At 48.0% G+C, this 18,149-nt stretch overlaps 1 protein-coding gene across 3 annotated transcripts in view; it reads right to left on the bottom strand.

Annotated features, from left to right (window-relative positions):
- PNLDC1 (PARN like ribonuclease domain containing exonuclease 1) overlaps positions 1–18,149 on the bottom strand; it is a 458,177-nt gene that overhangs the window by 296,685 nt on the left and 143,343 nt on the right. For all 3 annotated transcript variants that reach the window (XR_013598671.1, XM_078653131.1, XM_078653121.1), the window contains exons 7-9: positions 10,203–10,303; positions 9,884–9,960; positions 9,391–9,528 (exon numbers count right to left, since the gene is read on the bottom strand). Coding sequence is in view for 2 of the 3 variants with exons in the window: in XM_078653131.1 (XP_078509257.1) it covers positions 9,391–9,528; positions 9,884–9,960; positions 10,203–10,303 (316 nt within the window). In the remaining variant the exon portion in view is untranslated. The remainder of the gene's footprint in view (positions 1–9,390; positions 9,529–9,883; positions 9,961–10,202; positions 10,304–18,149) is intronic.

Below are 18,149 nucleotides of genomic sequence, written 5' to 3'. Positions count from 1 at the left end.
CTGAAAGACAATTAGTTATGGATTCCTCACCTTAGTATAGAAACCCCAGCAATACCAACCCTGGAGGTGGGTCTGCGAACCAAGTTCACACCAGAAAGTCCTGGAGAACTGAATTGAACCAAAGAAGCTGTCTCTCCGGACTTGGCTGTCCAGGCAGTAGTGTTTGGTAAACGAGTGCAATGAAGCCCACGTGGCTGCCTGGAAGATGTCATCAACTGGAACTCCACTTCCCAAAGCAGTAGTAGCTGCCGTCGCCCTGGTGGAATGGGTGCGCAGTCCCACTGGAGGTTCCTTTTTTTCTAAGGAGTAGCAGATTTTGAAGCAAAGAACGACCCAACGGGACATGGTCCACTTTTACACGGCCCGACCTCTCTTGGCGCCCACATAGCCAACAAAGAGCTGATCATCCACCCGGAATTGTTTTGTGCGATCCAGATAGAATGAAAGCACTCGTTTTGGATCCAGAAGGTGGAGCCTCTCCTCCTCTTTTGAAGAACACAGGGCAAAAAGAAGGTGGGCAAAGTGATGGTATGTCCTATGTGGAAAGAGGTAACCACTTTGGAGATGAAAGAAGGCCTAGTGCGAAAGACAACTTTGTCCGGATGAAGAGCCAGGAAATGAGGCCTAGAAGAAAGGGCTTGAAGCTCACTCACCCTGCGAGCAGAGGTGATGGCAACTCTAGAAAGGCAGTCTTAAGAGTCAGAAGCTTGAGAGGACAGTCATGTAGCAGCTTAAAGGAAGCGATAGGTGAGAACCAGGTTCAAGTCCCACTGGGGCATCACAGAAGTGGTTGGCGGAAACAAGTAAGTAATGCCCTTATTTACAATAGGGGACTTGAAAAGAGAAGGCTGGTCAGGCAGCCAAAGGATGGCCGAAATGGCCAAAAACCTTTGAGCAGAGCCCTGCCGAGCCAAAGAAAGAATGAAGAGTAGAACCTCTGAAAGGGGAGCAGAAAGGGAATCCATAGCCTTTGCTGCACACCCAGCCACAAACTTGTTCCATCTACAGGCGTACACCTTTTGGTGGAGGGACGCCTGGCTGCCAAGATCACATTGCAGACTTTGGGAGAAAGGTCAAAAGCTGTCAACTGTCGCTGCTCAATCTCCACGCAAGGAGGTGGAGGCTGGACTGGTTCGGGTTGAGGACCGTCCCCGCTGCTACGACAGAAGATCCTCCCGAAGAGGCAGTCTGATCGGAGGATCAATGGCCATGTGTAATAGCTCGGGATAACAGGCTCTTTGTGCCCAATCCAGAGCCACAAGAATGACTTGGGCCCGGTCGTGCTTGATCTTCTTCAGCACTATCGGCAGCACTATCACCAGAAGTGGTATAGACGGAAAGGCGTATAGAAGACCGCAACTCCACTCGCGACGAAAAGCGTTGCCTAGTGAGTGCCGCCTTGGAAATTCCAATGCGTGGAACTGCTGATATTGCACATTCTCTTCAGTGGTGAATAGATCTAACAAAGGCTCTCCCTACTGCTGAAAGAGCCCTTGCACCACCTCCGAGTGAAGACGCCAATCGTGATCCATCATGCATCTGCGGCTGAGTTTGTCCACCCTGGCGTTCAGAAAACCTGCCAGGTGTTGAACCACCAGAGATATGCCCTGATGTTCTAGCCGTGTCCTAAGGCGGAAAGCCTCTTGACATCGAGTCCACGACCCCACCCGCCCTCTTTGTTGCAGTACCACATGGTGGTGGTGTTGTCCGTGAACACCTTCACTATTCTTCCCCAGACAGAGGGAAGGAATGCCTTTAGTGCAAGACAAATCACCCGAAGCTCCAGAAGGTTGATGTGGAGCCTGGACTCCGCCAGAGACCAGAGGCCTCTGATCTCTGCCTCTCGCATGTGGCCGCCCCACCCCAGCAGTGATGCATCTGTCACCACTGTGAACTCCGGTTGGGGAAGGGAGAGGAATCTGCCATTGACCCAATCCTGGTTTGTAAGCCACCACTGCAATTGGCGTGCAGTACCCTCCGAGATCTGGACGCATTCGGAAAGATTCTCCTGATGATGTGCCCACTGGAACTTCAGGGCCCACTGCAGAGCCTGCATATGCCACCTGTCATAGTCCACCAGCAGGATGCTGGAGGCCATGAGGTCCAGTAGCCTCAGTGTCATTCTGACCGAATCCCAGGATAGAGGCTGAAAAATCGGAATCATAGCCCAAATATCCCAGACTCACTGACGGGGAGGATAAGCCTGAATCTGCGCTCCAATGAAATGAACTTCTGAGAGGGAATCAGGTGTGACTTTGGCACATTGATAGTGAACCCCAGCGAATGCAGGAGGTCGGCCGTAGTCTGGAGGTGTGAGACAACAGCCTGGCGTGAGCCTCCCTTCAACAGCCAGTCGTGGAGATAGGGGAAGACTGGAACCCCTGATCTGCGCAGATGAGCTGCGACCACCGTCATCACTTTCGTGAACACCTAAGGGGCGCTGGTAAGGCCAAAGGGGATGAAAGTGCCTGTTGCCTATCGTGAACCGCAGGAAACGCCGGTGGGCTGGCAGGAAGGAAGGGAATGTGAAAATACACATTCTGCAAGTCCAACGCTACCATCCAGTCTCCAGGTTGGAGAGAAGACAGGACCTGAGCCAGTGTCAACATCTTGAACATCTCCTTCCAGAGGAAGTGGCTGACGTTCCTAAGATCCAAGATAGGATGCTGGCGCTCGCCCTTCTTGGGCACCAGAAAGTAGTGGGAATAACCACCACAACCTACTTCTGTGGGAGGAACGTGTTCATTGGTTCCCTTGGCCAAGAGAGCCGTAACTTCCTGTTGGAGAAGGGCCAGGTGATCCTCTGACATGCAATGGAATTGAGGTGGCATGGATGTAGAGGTAGTCTTGAAGGGGAGGAGTAGTTGCCACCTACTGGCGATTGTTGGGCCTAAAAGGTCTAGGAGGGTTTGGAGGCTACTGCAGAGGGTGCGCTGGTGGACTTTCCCGTCCGCTGGCCCCCCAGACCCACGGCGGTAGGATCCACGCCTCCGGTCGTGCAGAGGCTGGACAGCTTGCATAGGCCCATGGCTCTGGGCAGAACATGGTGGTACACCCCTTCCGTAGCCACGAAAGGGGTGAAAGCAGACTGTGCTGGGCGGGAGGTGGAAGCGAGGCCTAACGAGCTGGCAGTAGCCCTAGAATCCTTAAAGCGCTCAAGCCCGTTGTCTGCCTTGTAGCCCTAATAGGCGATGGCCATCAAAGGGCATATCCAAAAGTGTTGCTTGGACATCACCCGAAAAACCAGTGGACCTCAACCAGGCGTAGCGTCTCAGTGCTACTGACATGGAAATAGTCATACCTAGTGAGTTGGCGGTGTCCAGCCACACCGGATGGCGAACTTCGCTGCGTCTCTCCCTTCGGCAACAGCACGGGAGGGCATGGCCCATACCTCCTCCGTGCACTGTGGCAGCACATGTGCAACCGTGTCCCACACTGAGTGGAGTAACGGCCCAAGAGACATGTGGTGTTCACCTACCGCAGTCCTAAGCTGGAGGAAATAAACATCCCAGCTTCTTGGATTCCCTATCCGGTGGTGTGTTAGGGAATGCACCCTTCGAAGGCCACCATGCTCTCAGGGGTGGGGTGTTGGGCGAGGAAAAGCGGGTCGCCCGGGGCCTGGCGGTGGCATCGGGCAATCGTCCTATCCCCAGGAGCCCCTGTGTTGGGCTTGGACCAGGTACCCAAAAGGAGGTCCGTGAGGGTCTCAGGCCTCATTAAATGGCAGCAGGGGCTCCGAAGAGGCCGCTGCTGGAAGAAGCACCTCGGTCAGGAGGTTAGTCCTGACTGCCACCATAGGAAGCTCAAGGTTTAGAGCATCGGGCACCTTACGCAACACCACTGCGTAAGATGCACCCTCCTCCATAGCCACGGTAGGGGGAGAAAGCATGCAAAGGTCTGGGGACTTATCCAGACCACTGGCCTCACCCAACTTCTCTCTCCAGTCCGGTTCTTCCAACTGGTCTGCTAGAGGGTCCACAGACCCCTCACAGTCCTCCTCACCCTCATCTGGTAGCCACTCAGGGTGATAGGGAGCACCAGGGGAGAACAATGGCACAAAGGTACCAGTCGGCGTCCGTCTGGCTCAGCGTCTACATCAAGGGGGAGGGACACTACAGGCATCAGAGGCGGTGGAGGTGTTGTCACTGGATTCGGTGTCGGAGGAGTTGTCACGAGGTCGACCGGCGCCGATCCGGATCCAGGCCTGGGTCCTTGGGGGCTCTGTGGCACCGGAGCAGAAGCCACCAGCATCGAAGGCCTTGAGTCCCCAACCGAGTCAGCGGGGCCCAAGGGTGAGCCGGCGGAGTCGGGCTGCCCTAAGATGGAATGCAAGGCTTCGTAAAAGCTTTGAAGCTGGGCAGGGGTCGCTCCGGCTCCCGGAAAGGGAGAGAAGGCCGGAGTCAACCGAACAGGCTCCGCGGGCAGAGCCGGACGACTACATTCCGCTTCCAGCACCGAGTCAGCCGACGGACAGGAAGAACGCAAAGAGCGACGGTGCTTCTTCGCCTTCTTTTTGTACTTCGACTTACCCGAAAACGAACACTTGGAGGAAGAATGGTGGCGACGACTTGGCGACCGGTCCTGCGACCTCTCTTGACCGGGATATCAAACAGCATGGAGCTGACTGCCGGGCCGTGAGAAACTTTCAGAATCGCTCCGCGAAGACTTCAGGTTCATGGCCCGGCAGTTGGAGCACGACTTCGGGTCGTGGTGTCGCTCCAATCACCAAAGGCACACTAAGTGCGGGTCCGTAACTGACATCAGTTTGTGACAAGAGTCACAAGCCTTGAAGCCGGCTCGAGGACTGGACATCCCTGCGTGCAACAGGAGTTGGACGACTCAAAAAGATGTCGACAAAAGTCGCAAAAAGGGGAGTCAAAAAGTGACTCAAGGTACCGCTCTCTCCAGGTCTGCGCTGGCTGGAGCGGAAAAAGAAAGAACGGCCATCAGAGCGTGAGGGTGGCGTCTAAGTAGATACTGCGACGTCATCCCGGCGACCACGACGATGAACGCGGAGTTGACCGACGCCAGCTATCGAAGTGCAGGGGTACTGCTGATGAAAAAATTCTAGGGGTTCAGTCAGACACCTGGGGGTAATTCTAAGGTGAGGAATCCATAACTAATTGTCTCTCTCAGATTAGGGAGGCAGGCAACTGCATTTTTAATGACCAGTAGCCTTCTTTTAACATAGTGTGGGGAGCCAAGAAATAGGGAGTTCCTATAATCCAACTGTGAACTAATCAATTCCTGTACAATAAGTCTTCGGGAAAGGAAGGGCAAAAGGTCTAACGCTTTCTGTAGCAATCTTAGTATTCCATAACATTTGCTGTCAGTTTGTTGACTTGAGACTCCATAGTGCGAGACATCCAGTCCGACACCCACGCTTTTCATCAGATTTTTAGGGCTGGGTATATTCCCTAGGTACTCCGGCCATGGGAGTAATACCTGATTAGACAGATTATTACCTAGGAGCATAAGGTCAGTCTTGTCCCTATTTAAATTGACGCAGCAGTCGGCCATCCCGTAAGCCACCCCCTTCAGACAGGGGACAAGATGCTGACAGTTGGATATATGTTTCGGAGAGATAGAGACGACTAATTTGGTGTCGCCTGCGTCATACTAAAGGGAGGATGTAAAAGTTGAAGAGGTTAGGAACTAAAGTAGAACTCTGTGGTACTCCACATTTCAAAGGAAAGATGTTAGAGTAGCACATTTGGTCTAACACGTGGAAAGTTCTACCCTCAAGCAAAGACTTCAATCATTTCAGTGGGCAGTCACTTATACCCACATCTGTAATCCTCTGATAAAGTGTTGAATGGTCCAACATAACGAATGCAACACGGAGGTCCAGGACGACGACTGCAGCAGAGCCTCCTTGGTCTAAAAGTTCCTCAAGTTCTTCTACCATGGTCAAAAGTGCTGCTTCAGTGCTATGTTGAAGTCTGCACCCTGTTTAGGTAGGGTGAAGGACTTTATTAGACTCCACAAAAACAGAGAGAGGTTGACGAACATGTTTCTCCAGGAGCTGAAACACTCTTGGCAGTAGGGAGATAGATTTATAGTTTCCCAAACACAAATGGTCTAAGCTTGTCTGTTTCAACAGTGGCTTGACAGAGCTTAAAGTTCACTCATGGGACTTTTTTCATGTTATTGCAATGGTGAAATCTGTCTTCAGAGTCAGCAGACATGCTCACCGTATCCTAATGAGGAAATCTGTCTGTACTGTCAGTTGACCTTGAGGACAGCTGTGTTTATGGCTAAAAGGAAACACACACAAAAAACAGTAAGGACCACATTTAGGTCCCACTGTAGCATTAAAAAAGGTATTAGGGGAAAAAATGTAGATCAAAGTTTTGAAAAAATGCATAACAGGTAATTTAAAAAGGATTGTTAGTTCAGTAATCACAAAAAGGCTGAAAGGGCTGATAAATAACCTCTACATATCCATGTATGGCCACATACAGAACAAATAGCAACACATCAGACAGTTTACCTTGCAATGCGTCTGTGTTACTGGGGTCACGCCAAGCCATAAACTTGTCCCAGAATCTGACATAAATAGACCTAGCAAAGGGTGCCTGGACGCCAGGGTGATATCTACTACTTCTGGAGGAGATAGAAAGCAGTCCGCTGCAGCTGTTCAATCTGAAACACATGGAGGTGTAGATTTCTCAGACCTGGGTGGAAGACCCTGCCCTCCTGCTGCAACAGAAGATACTCCAGAAGCAGCAGTCTGATAGGAGGATAAAAGACCCAAAAGTTCTGGGTTCATACTCTCTTGGCCCAATATGGGGTGACCAAGATGACTTGGGCACAGTCATGCTTGATCTACTTCAGAACTTGAGGCAAGACAAGGAGCAGAGGGAAGACATAGATGAGTCCCAAACGCCACTCTAAGTGGCATGCATCTCAGAGAGAGAGCCTTCTTGGCAGTGGCGAAGAGAGAGAGCCAGAGCTCTCCTCACTGATGGAACATGTCATACACCACTTCTAAGTGTATTTGCAATTTGTGATCTGTCAGGCCTCACCAGATGAGTTTGTACACCATAAGGTTTATGGATCCCACCAGGTGATGTATGATAAGGAAAATCAGCAAGGTCCAGAGACATAAGGCCTATTGGCTCAAGAGTCCAGGACCCAACTCTGCCCTGCTTGTTGCAATACCAAATGGTGGAGGAGTGGCTTGTGACGACCTGAACCAACATCCCCTTGATGGACAGCAGAAAAACTTTCAAAACCAAGCAATTGGCCCACAATTACAGTAGGTTGTTGTGAAGATAGGTCTCCACCTCAGACTAGAGTCTTCTGCTCTCTACCTCTCTCAGATGACCTTCCCAATTCAGCAATGACACATCTGTCACAACTGACCACTATCACTCTGGGGTGAGGAAAGGATAAGGGGCTGCTGCGGGTTCAGTTGCAGTCAAGCAGGCACCACTGCAACTCTTTTGCAGTCTCTGTTAAAACCTGGATAGAGTCTGACTGATTCTCTTGGTGAGAAGCTCACTGAGACTTCCGATTCCATTGTAGAGCCCGCATATACCATCTGGCATGATCGACAAGCATGATGCATGAGGCTACCAGTCCCAGAAGCCTTAGAGCCTTTCTTCCTCAGAGCCACAAAATTAGGCTGAAACATCAGGATCATAGTCCGAAAGTCCTGGATTCATTCCAGAAGGAAGGCTTGAAAATGCACCATATCCAGGATGGCTTAGATGAAATAGAGCTTCAACTAAGCAGTCAGGTGTGACTTTGGCAAATTGATTGTAAACCTCAAGGGTGCAAGGAGGTTTACTGTCTTGAGGTGGGTTACAACTGACTGTGGTAAGCCAGTGTTCAACAGAAAGTCATCTAGGTAGGGGAAGAGTGGTACCCCCAACCTCCGAAGCTACACTGTGTCCACATCCATCACCTTCGTGAACACCTGAGGGGCACTGGTGAGATCAAAATAAGTCATCTCTGCCCACTCTGGTCAGCCTACCTTTTGCTCCAGGGAACCATTAGCCACCTCTATCACACCTCTTCCCGGTCTGGAGTACAGGCTGGGAGCTGGAAGAGGCTTATGCTAATTAGCATTCTTACAATTCAGGCAGGAAAAGAGTATCTTTCTAAAAGTAATTTTTCCTTAATAAAAAATTAAAGATCTGACTTACTGAATTGTTTTTTTTAACAACTATTAAAGATAGTGGTGTCATTATTTTTCGGTTTGATCCTATTGCCGAGATACAGTATTAGTATTTTAATTTGTACTCTTATTTTCTACATAGGACAGATAGGCCTGCCACAGTGAAAGAAGCTTTTACGACCTTGTCACTGTAGGGACATTAATTTTCAATATGACCCACTTTTGAATACCATGCACCCTAGTTTGTGGGCCACAAAGCTTACATATTGGTGACTTACTAATAATTAAAAGGGAGTTTTTTACCTGTTAAAAATTATATATTTTACCAGGTAGCATTGCAGGTTTGACACTGCAGCACTCAGGTAGGTCTGAAACCATATTTTCCATGTCACACTTATGGATGGCAAATAAAAACTGCAGTCCATAGTTAACAATTAACTTAACATGCTAGAGGTGTGTTTCTGCATCAAATGCTATGGCCTTATAGAAAAGTTAAATAAGCCAATCATGAATCAGCCAATATCTACATGTTTTAGGGGTTAGAGCACATATACTAGACAGAAGTGCCCCAACGAGCAAAGTCTAAAAACTAAAAAGAAAATTCAGCAAACAAAATAATAGATGGGGGTTACTCTGCAAAAATTACATTGTCTCACAAGAACGTTTCATGTGGTAACGGCTGTTTATAGGAGACCAAAACACTTTGAAGCCAGAGCACAGCCAGACACATTACAACCTTGATTATTATAAAAAGACCAAAACTTGAAGTTGCAATTTTTTTTTTTTACAGTTATAAATACAAAACAAGCATGTCGTCCAGTAAGGATAGTTTTTTTGGGGGGTCTAATATGGTAAACTGCAAGACCTTCTACTTGGTTTGATTTTGTTTTCTGATCATTAAGCATTCTCTTCCACCTCAAAATGCAGTTTTTCATTTTGATGTTTAACACAAAAAGTGTGCAGTTCAACGGTAGAATCCCAGGATATCAATTTTTCTCCCAAAACACAAATGGCGCCCATGCAAATGCAGAAGTAAGAATCTAACACATGGCAGGAAACGCGGAAGCCAAATCAGGAGTGGATGGGGAAGGTAAAGAAAGAACCGTGCCCAGATGTCCTTGAAATAATAGAAGAAAAAAAAAGCAGGACTCTCAAAATGTAAACATGCAAACATGTTTCCTTAGGATAATGTTTACATGATTGAGAAACTTTGTTACTAAAACTAAAATCCTTACATCTTCACTAGACGATAACCATGTTCTTACCTTTTTTGCTGCTACAATGAATCGGAAAACGATTGTGAATCCAAGAACAGACAGAAGTATCCGCTCCTTGCGACAGGGGTCTAAATCCTGATGCTCCATTTGCCAACGCTGACGGGGTAAGACCTTCTGTACAAATACCTGAAGGGCATCAAAATGGATTAGAGCACAGCACAAAAAGGAAAAAGAGATAGGAGTGCATTTTGTCCATTAAGTTTACTCTTTTAGTATTTCCATTTTATCACTTCGGATCAAACCTCTGTAATTTTTTTTCTCTATTCCCACTGGCTCCCTTTAATATACAAAGCTACTGTACTTTAACCTTCCGCTTCCCTTGATCTCCTCTTTTATCCTTCCCTGCAGTTTTGGTATTCCTCCTATTTGTTAGCTCAACTCTATCTATACTTCCCTTTTGGGCTCCCATTTATCCTTATACTTTAAAACTCAAAACTCATCTTTTGTCTTTCACGGTCAGGCAGCTGCATTTATAAAATACCTCATTTCCCGTGGGCACAGTCCAGACATCTGGCAAAGCCTGCCTTAGCACCAACTGGACATTAAACACTTCAAAACCTGGACAGAATACAAATGCAGTGGTAAGAGAAGAAGACATAACCCAAAAACATCTTGTAGAAAGAACCTAGAAGGAGAGAATACAGAAGAGGGGCTGCAGGGCAGAAAAACAGATGAGCAGAGTGAGGGTCAGATAAAAAGAATGAGCAGATAGGTAGAGTAGATAAGATAATGACTCACAAGGGTTACTGAGGGATAGAAGGAGAGTAAAAGAAGGAATCAAGCTGAAGATGGCTGCTCACCGTTCAGATCATGCAGAACCATGGAATCTCCTTCAGCTGCAGATGTAACCCAACATGTCACTTCTTCTATCGCCTTTTTCAGGCAGTCCTTCTCCAAAGTACTAGAGAAGCATAAGAAGGAAGCAGGCATCACTAGTGAGTTACATCACCCTCCTTTCTGGGAAACTGTTCTAGAGAAAGTGTGCCAAGATCTGACCTTAGCAAAAGCAACAAACTCCTACAATACTCCAATATTGGCACAATTAGTCAGGGAAAGGTGGGCTAGCAGGGAATCTCTGGTGGGCATAGTCAAAGGCATACGTTTGGTAATAAAGCAGAGTTGCAAGCAGGGGCAGGAAGGAAGATGAGACAGCTAGCTCAGAGAGACGAAAAATTACTTCTCGTCATTAAAAATATTTCTGGTAAACACTTATTGTTCCCCAGACTTCTCACCTTCTGAATATCCCATGGCTCCAGACCCTTTTCCTTCAGCAGTAGTGCCCCAGCGCTGCCAAGTGTTGCTGTGCAACATGAATATCAGTTAAGGATGTAGCAACTTTGGCCTACACATGGGCCAAGTGTGTCTGTAATATGTTTTGGGCCCTCTATTCATGGTTGTGCCATGGCGCACCTTTAAATAGATGAATGAATGAATGAATGAATGCACTGCCCCAAGGGCAGCTCCGAACTCACATCTGCCCTGGGAGCAACATGTTCAATGAAATATTGAGCTGCTACTTTAATCAGCCGCACCATGCTGCACTGTGCAGGCAGCACTTGCCTGTACTTAGAGTGAAGACAGAAATCCCCCTGCAGGTAGTTACAAAAAGTGACTGCACCCATCTGCCAGGGGGAAATCTGAGAGTTTAATAGGACCCCCTTTGAACCCTCCAGAGGGCTACCCTGAGCACCAACTGTGCTCCACCTTTAAGTGGCACACTTTTAGTGCACCTCCTGATGGCTTCTTTGTCTTTGCAGCCATGTCCATATATGGCCGGTGCACAGGCAAAGTGATTCCCTCATTTGCTTGAGACCTCACCTCCATGCAAATGAGGAAATGCCCTCTCGAGATAGCACTGGTGCACATGTAGCACCAGCTCTATCAGTAGTACAGAAGGGACCACATGCGTCTGTGTTTTCTTCTGTAACACCAAAGTATCTGGTGATGCATCAAAAGTGAGCACACACTTTTGTTGCACCCCTAGGGCACTTGTGTAATACAGCCCTTGGTGCTATGACATCAGAGGATAATATTGTTCTGTGCCCAACAGAGGCTATGGATAGGAATTGGATACAGCTTGATGGGAGCATTAGTACAACACTAACATACTCTGGAATCCTATTGTTGGCACTAACTAAGAAGGGAAAGAGGGAGGGTGACGAGGATTCAGTGGAGATCTATAGTATCCACCGGAAATAGCTCTGCTGAAGGCAAATGGCCTTTTCTTCTGATAATAAATCTTCCCCAAGATTCTTCACCTAATGAAAGTCACAAATCAATACCCTCCAAAGCAGGGATGGAGTAGCACCATTTAACCAAGAAATTCCTTGTCAAGAGCCTACTACAGAATGCCTGAGGGGGTGAGACTTTGATGTTTAGGAAACTCATGCAACAAAGACCTAGCAGTCTCCAAGAAAATACTGGGATGCCCCTAAATATAGCGTGTGTCAGTGGATGGACAAGAGACTTGAGAACTGGTCAGAGGTCCTTCATATAGTGTAGGAAAGGAAACACAGTTATCAACAGGAAATGTCACCATATTACATAACAATGAAATAATGCTAGGAATCCTGGAGGTTGACATTCCATGGAAAGTCCTGGAAAATTAAGCATGACTTTAGGAGTTGTAAATGTTCTAAGGCCTTCGTCATACCGATTACCCATTTATTGCCAGATCCTGCATTGAGCGTGTTCCCAAGCCAGCTAGCCCCAAAGCTGAGGCACGCCACGACATCGACAAAAAGATGACGCATAAGACAGAGCGCAGGTAAAACGTAAACCAAGTGGGGTGGCCACCTAAGCATGGGATCTCTGAGAAACCCTTGCTACGGGGCCTGTATGTGCTGCCTTGTGATACATGTCTGCCGAACGAACGCAACACAGGAAATGTTCTGGCATGCTTTCTTTGGCACTGCAGGACTGACACTCAGTTCCCTAGGTGGCATGAAAGCAGCAGGAGTGGTCACTGCTCTTGTTGAATGTATGCAAATGCCAACTGGAGAGTCTTCCTTCAAGCAGTCTTTAATGACAGGGAGAACAAACACGAAATTGCATGTGTGTTGTCAGCCTTTCCTTTCTTGAGTCCAGGGAAGCCCACAAAGAGCGGATTGTCCACAAGGTTTTGTGCAATTGATATAGTCTGGGTTGACATTCCATGGATGTTGTTCTATATATTCTCTCCTTTTCTAGGTGGGGTGATGTATGAAAATTGAGCAGGTCCAACAAGGCATACAATTTGCAGACCCAAATTGACACCAAGAAGACAGTCTTGAAAGTAAACTAAAAAAGTAAGCACGTGTTGTGAACATGTGATTGGCAAAGGCATAAGGAATGTTACAACTAAATTCAAATCCCAATGCACAACAAAGAAATGTGTGTTGGGGCGGGTGGGGCACAACAGGCTTTTGAGACCTGCACTTGGGCACACAAAGTAGTCATCAGACCAATTGGTAGTACTGCTAACAGATACAGCACTGGAATCCCAGTGTGAGCCAGTGATAGCACCTATGAGCAAGAAAGATCAGAAGATGGAAATAGGCGTACTTGAGACCCAAGGACACCATCCAATCCACAGGGCTGAGGGCAAGCAGCACTTGGCTGATGGTCACCATTTTGATCTTCTCCTTACTAATGAAGGTTTTAGGAGCCTTAGGTTCAGAATGGATCTAATCTTTCATCCTTACTGGGGTCAAAATGTAAAGGGCCCCTCAGTCAACAGGCAAAACAACTCTGCCTCCAAGATTGGAGTTTGGAGCAAGGCACGAGGAGAGAAGGAGGAAGGCATAGCCCTTACAGATAAGCTGAATCGCTAAGAGATTTGCCAGAATGGTCTACCAATTGTTAATAACATTAGAGACACTCTCAGTTACCGGAACTTGGTGATGGGAAGAAGAGGAGTAAGGAATATGCTACTTACCAGTATGCATCTGTTCTTGGCATGTAGGGCTGCTGACATTTATATCTGTGCATAGATCGCCGCCTAGTGTTGGGTCCGGATGATTGCACATTGTTGTCCTGGAAGAGTCTTCGAAGTATCATGAGATAGGTGGCTCCTCCCCTGGACTACAGTGCGCATGGGCATCCTCTCCATCCTCAGATTGTTTTTCGCCATTGTGGCAGAGATGGAGTATGATACAGTAAGTGATGACCATGCATGAGAATAATTCTGAGTGCTACAGCTGCGACAGGCACCAGGGAGGAGGGTGGGCGATATAAATGTCAGCAACCCTACATCCCAAGAACAGATGCATACTGGTAAGTAGCATATTCCGTTCGAGGCATGTGGGCTGCTGAATTTATATCTGTGCATAGAATAAATAGCAGTATCCTCCTTAGCGGCGGGTGCCCGCTGCAGCAGTCTGAAAAAGAGTTCTGAGAACAGCCTGACCAACAGCAGCTTGCTGTTTGGAGTGTACATCCACGCAGTAGTGTTTGGTGAATGTGTGTATGGTGGTCCATGTGGCTGCTCTACATATATCCTCTAGAGGAATGTTACCTAGGAAAGCCATGGATGCCCCTAACTTGCGTGTGGATTTCGCTCTTGGGGGGGAACTGTTAATGTGCGTTTAGCCTTTTGATAACAGATTTGTATGCACTTAACAATCCATCTGGCTATACCCGATTTTAAAATGGGGTTGCCTTTGTGCTGTGGAGAGAAGGCAACAAACAGTTGCTTAGTTTTCCTGAAATCTTTAGTCCTGTCTATGTAATACAGGCGAGCTCTTTTAACATCTAGTGTGTGCAGTGCTCCGTCTGCGACAGAATCAGGATTTGGGAAGAATACTGGCAGTTCAATTGTTTGGTTAATGTGGAACTGTGACACCACCTTAGGCATAAATTTAGGGTTGGTACGCAGCACTACCCTATTAGCATGAATCTGAATGAAAGGCTCCTGAATAGTGAGGGCTTGCAGCTCACTAACCCTTCTTAGCGATGTGATCGCTACTAGAAAAGCCACTTTCCATGTTAGAAATTGTATTTCACAAGAGTGAAGAGGTTCAAAGGGTGGACCCATTAGTCTGGTGAGAACTATGTTTAGATTCCAGACAGGCGAAGGTGGGTGCCTTGGAGGAATTACCCTTTTGAGTCCCTCCATAAAAGCTTTAATGGCAGGCACTTTGAAAAGCGAAAGGTGCTGTCGGTTCTGAAGATAAGCTGCCATTGCAGCTAAATGTATCCTGATGGAACTATAGGCTAGATTGCATCTGTATAGGTGCAATAAATAGCATATGATGTTTTGCGTTGATGCACCTAGTGGATTTATGTTATTGTTGGAACAATAAATGACAAAACGTTTCCATTTTGCCGCATAACACGCCCTGGTTGTAGGCCGCCTAGCCTCCTTGATGATGTCCATACAGTCAGGGGGCAGGTTCAGGTAGCCAAACTCTATGACCTCAGGAGCCATATTGCAAGGCTCACCTGTTGCGGATCTGGGTGCTGAATGTCTCCATGGCTCTGAGTGAGGAGACTGGGTGTGAGTCGCAGGCGTTGGTGGGGCACCACTGAAAGTTCTAGGAACGTGGTGTACCATGCTTGCCTCGCCCACGTTGGAGCAACTAGGATGAGTGTCATGAAGTGCTGCCGCAGTTTGCGCGCTACCAGCGGTATGAGCGGTGCTGGAGGAAAAGCGTACGCAAATCTGTTTGACCAGTTCATCCATATCGCATTGCCCTGAGACTGCGGGTGTGGGAACCTGGCGGCGAAGGTTTGGCATTTTGCGTTTTCTTGTGTGGCAAATAGGTCGATCTCTGGATGACCCCACTGCTGGAAATACGGTTGGAGCACTGAGGGATGTATCTCCCATTCGAGCATTTGATGGCTGTGCCTGCTGAGCCGGTCTGCTATCTGGTTGTCCTTGCCTGGGAGGTGTTCCGTCATGAGGAACATGTTCCTTTGAATGGCCCACTTCCACATGCTCTGCGCTAGGTGTGACAATTGTGGAGAGTGTGTCCCTCCCTGCTTCTGGATGTAATACATTGCAGTCATGTTGTCTGTGCACGACTTTGTTGCACAAATGCAATTTGAACGCCTTCATTGCCATGAAGATTGCCATCAACTCCAGGAGGTTGATGTGCACCTTCTGCTGCTGCGTCGTCCATAGGCCCTGCACTGTGTAATGGAGGACATGCGCTCCCCAGCCCTGGAGAGATGCGTCCGCCGTCAGCACCATCTGTGGCACAGGCTCTTGGAATGGCTGTGCTGTTGCCGTCAGAGTGTTTATTTGCGCGCCTAAGTACTGTTGTACATGTGCGGGTTGAAGATGAGATTTCTGGTAGTTTAGTGAAAATCCTAGACTGTGTAGGAGGTTAATTGTGCGGGACATGTGGCTGGCACATTGCTGGGCCGACATTGCTTGGATAAGCCAGTCGTCCAGATACGGATAGACATGGATGTGTTGTCTCCGAAGGTGCAAAGCTACTGTTCCTAAGCACTTGGTAAACACTCTGGGGGCTGTGGTGACCCCGAAAGGCAGGACCTTGAACTGGTAATGCTGGTTGTTTATGGTGAACCTGAGATATTTCCTGTGACTGGGGTGAATGGGAATGTGGAAACATGCATCCTTCAGGTCTAGGGTTGCTAGGAAATCCCCTTGACTGAGCAATGGTAGAACTTGTTGCAAAGTGAGCATGTGAAAATGTTCTGACAGGATGTATTGATTCAAGGGTCTGAGGTCCAGAATGGGCCTGAGAGACCCGTCCTTTTTTGGGATTAAGAAGTACAGAGAGTACACCCATGTACCCTGTTGTTCTAAAGGCACGAGTTCTATGGCCCCTTTTTGCAGCATGGAGATGACTTCTGGCTGTAATAAGTGCATGTGCTCAGCAGGGGTATGTTGGGTGGAGTGGACGTTAGTTCTAGACAATATCCGTATTGTATAAGCTGTCTCACCCACCTGTCTGTGGTAATGCCTTCCCAGACTGGCAGGAACTGCTGAAGTCTTCCCCCGACCGGTGTTATATGGTCCGGGGGCAGTGACAAGAAGTCACTGTTTATTGGTGGCGGAGGATCTGGCATTATTATTTCCCCGTCCTCTGCCTTTGGCGCTGTTCCCACGGTATCCACCCATATTGTTCTTGTTATAGGTGGTTTGTGTGCCTCCTTCATTGTATTGGGCTTGCTGTGATGCCTGTCCCCTAGAAGCTCCCCTGTTACCGGAGCGACGAAAGGAACCGCCCCTGAACTGTTGTGACTGTAGACCTCCCATGGACTTGGCAGTTTCTGTGACTTTTTTAATCTTTTCTAGGGTGGTGTCTACATCAGGACCAAACAGAAAGTCAGGGTTAACTGGCTGATTAAGCAGAGTTGTTTGGATCTCCGACTTGAAACCAGATATGCGGAGCCAGGCATGTCTTCTAAGCATCACACTAGTGTTAATGGCCCTAGCTGCTGTGTCAGCCGCATCTAACGCACATTTAATGGATGCGTTTGAGATTAGCTTCCCCTCCTGTATCAGCATTTCAGCTCCTTCCTTATAAGCATCAGGCAGGTGTTGTAGTAGCTGCTCTAACGTGTCGTAATGAGCCCTATCATATCTGGCTAATAATGCTTGTGTATTTGAGATTCTCCAAATATTAGCCGCTTGAGCTGCAACACGTTTGCCAGAAGCTTCCAAGATCTTGGATTCTTTGTCCGGAGGAGGAGCATCACCACTTGTCTGAGAGTTTCCTCTCTTACGAGCATTAGCCACCACCAGTGAGACGAACGGGAGCTGGCCTTTGATATACGTAGGGTCTACAGGCGCAGGCCGGTATTTCTTTTCAATCCTTGGATTTACAACCCTTGCCTTAGTTGGTTCTTTGAAAATGTCACCAGCGTGTTTGAGCACACCCTTGAGCATAGGCAACGTCTTCACTGATCTTTCTGAAGTTGAGAAAGTATCAAACAGAAAGTCTTCCTCAACTGGGTCAGCGTGCATATCCACATCATGGTTAAGGGCTGCCCTCTCAATCAAGGTGTTACACGCAGAAGTATCCTCAGTAGGTGATGTTTTGACTGTATAGGACTGAGTGTGAGGCATGGTGTCCGGCTCATCAGGGTCAACAGGGTCAGTCCATGGTTGGGACTCCTCTTGATCCGTGTCAACAGGATAATTAAACTGTTCTTCATTATACCCTTCCTGTACATCCTCAGTGGCATGTGTGGGAGAATAGGTACATTCCTGTCCATAGGACTGTAGAGGTTCAAAAAGAGTAGGCGAGGTGGCAAAGTCCCTCTTCTTTTTGAGTGGTATTTTGTAAGACTCCATAGGAGTTTCCGGTCTGATTTTCATTTTATAAATCGTGAGTCTTCCTGAATTGGAGTCAATGTAGAGTTTCGACTGATTATCATAGGTGGGCGTCCTCCACTATGGGTCGAGTGGTTGAAGCCACCGATAATGATTTGGATGTGTCGGTGCCCTTTTGGAGCTGGGCCGCCTTAGGTCGTGCGGTTGGGGGCAGTCCGTACTTTATCGGCGCCGGAAGCATTGAAGATGGACTGACCTGCTTCAATGGAGGCGTAGTTTTCGATTCGGCCGACTTAGACTGTTCAGCATGTTGTATATGGCCATGCGTCGACTCGAGCTGTTGGTGCGCAGAAGGTACGCTCCTTTGCTTCAATTGGACATGTTCTTTCGGGTCGAGTGTGGTTTTGGACTCGAAGGCCTTGACCATTACTGGCTTCCGATGCTTCGGATAGAGGGTCTTTTGAGTCTTGAGTCCTTTGATTGTGTCGCCATGTTTGGACCCTCACGTCAACGACGTGAG

The sequence above is a fragment of the Lissotriton helveticus genome, chromosome 1_1 (genome assembly GCF_964261635.1).
Source record: "Lissotriton helveticus chromosome 1_1, aLisHel1.1, whole genome shotgun sequence".
In the NCBI taxonomy this organism is placed as follows: Eukaryota; Metazoa; Chordata; class Amphibia; order Caudata; family Salamandridae; genus Lissotriton; species Lissotriton helveticus.
Note: the sequence above shows the minus strand (reverse complement) of the source record. Positions and strands in the feature narration are given on the sequence as shown.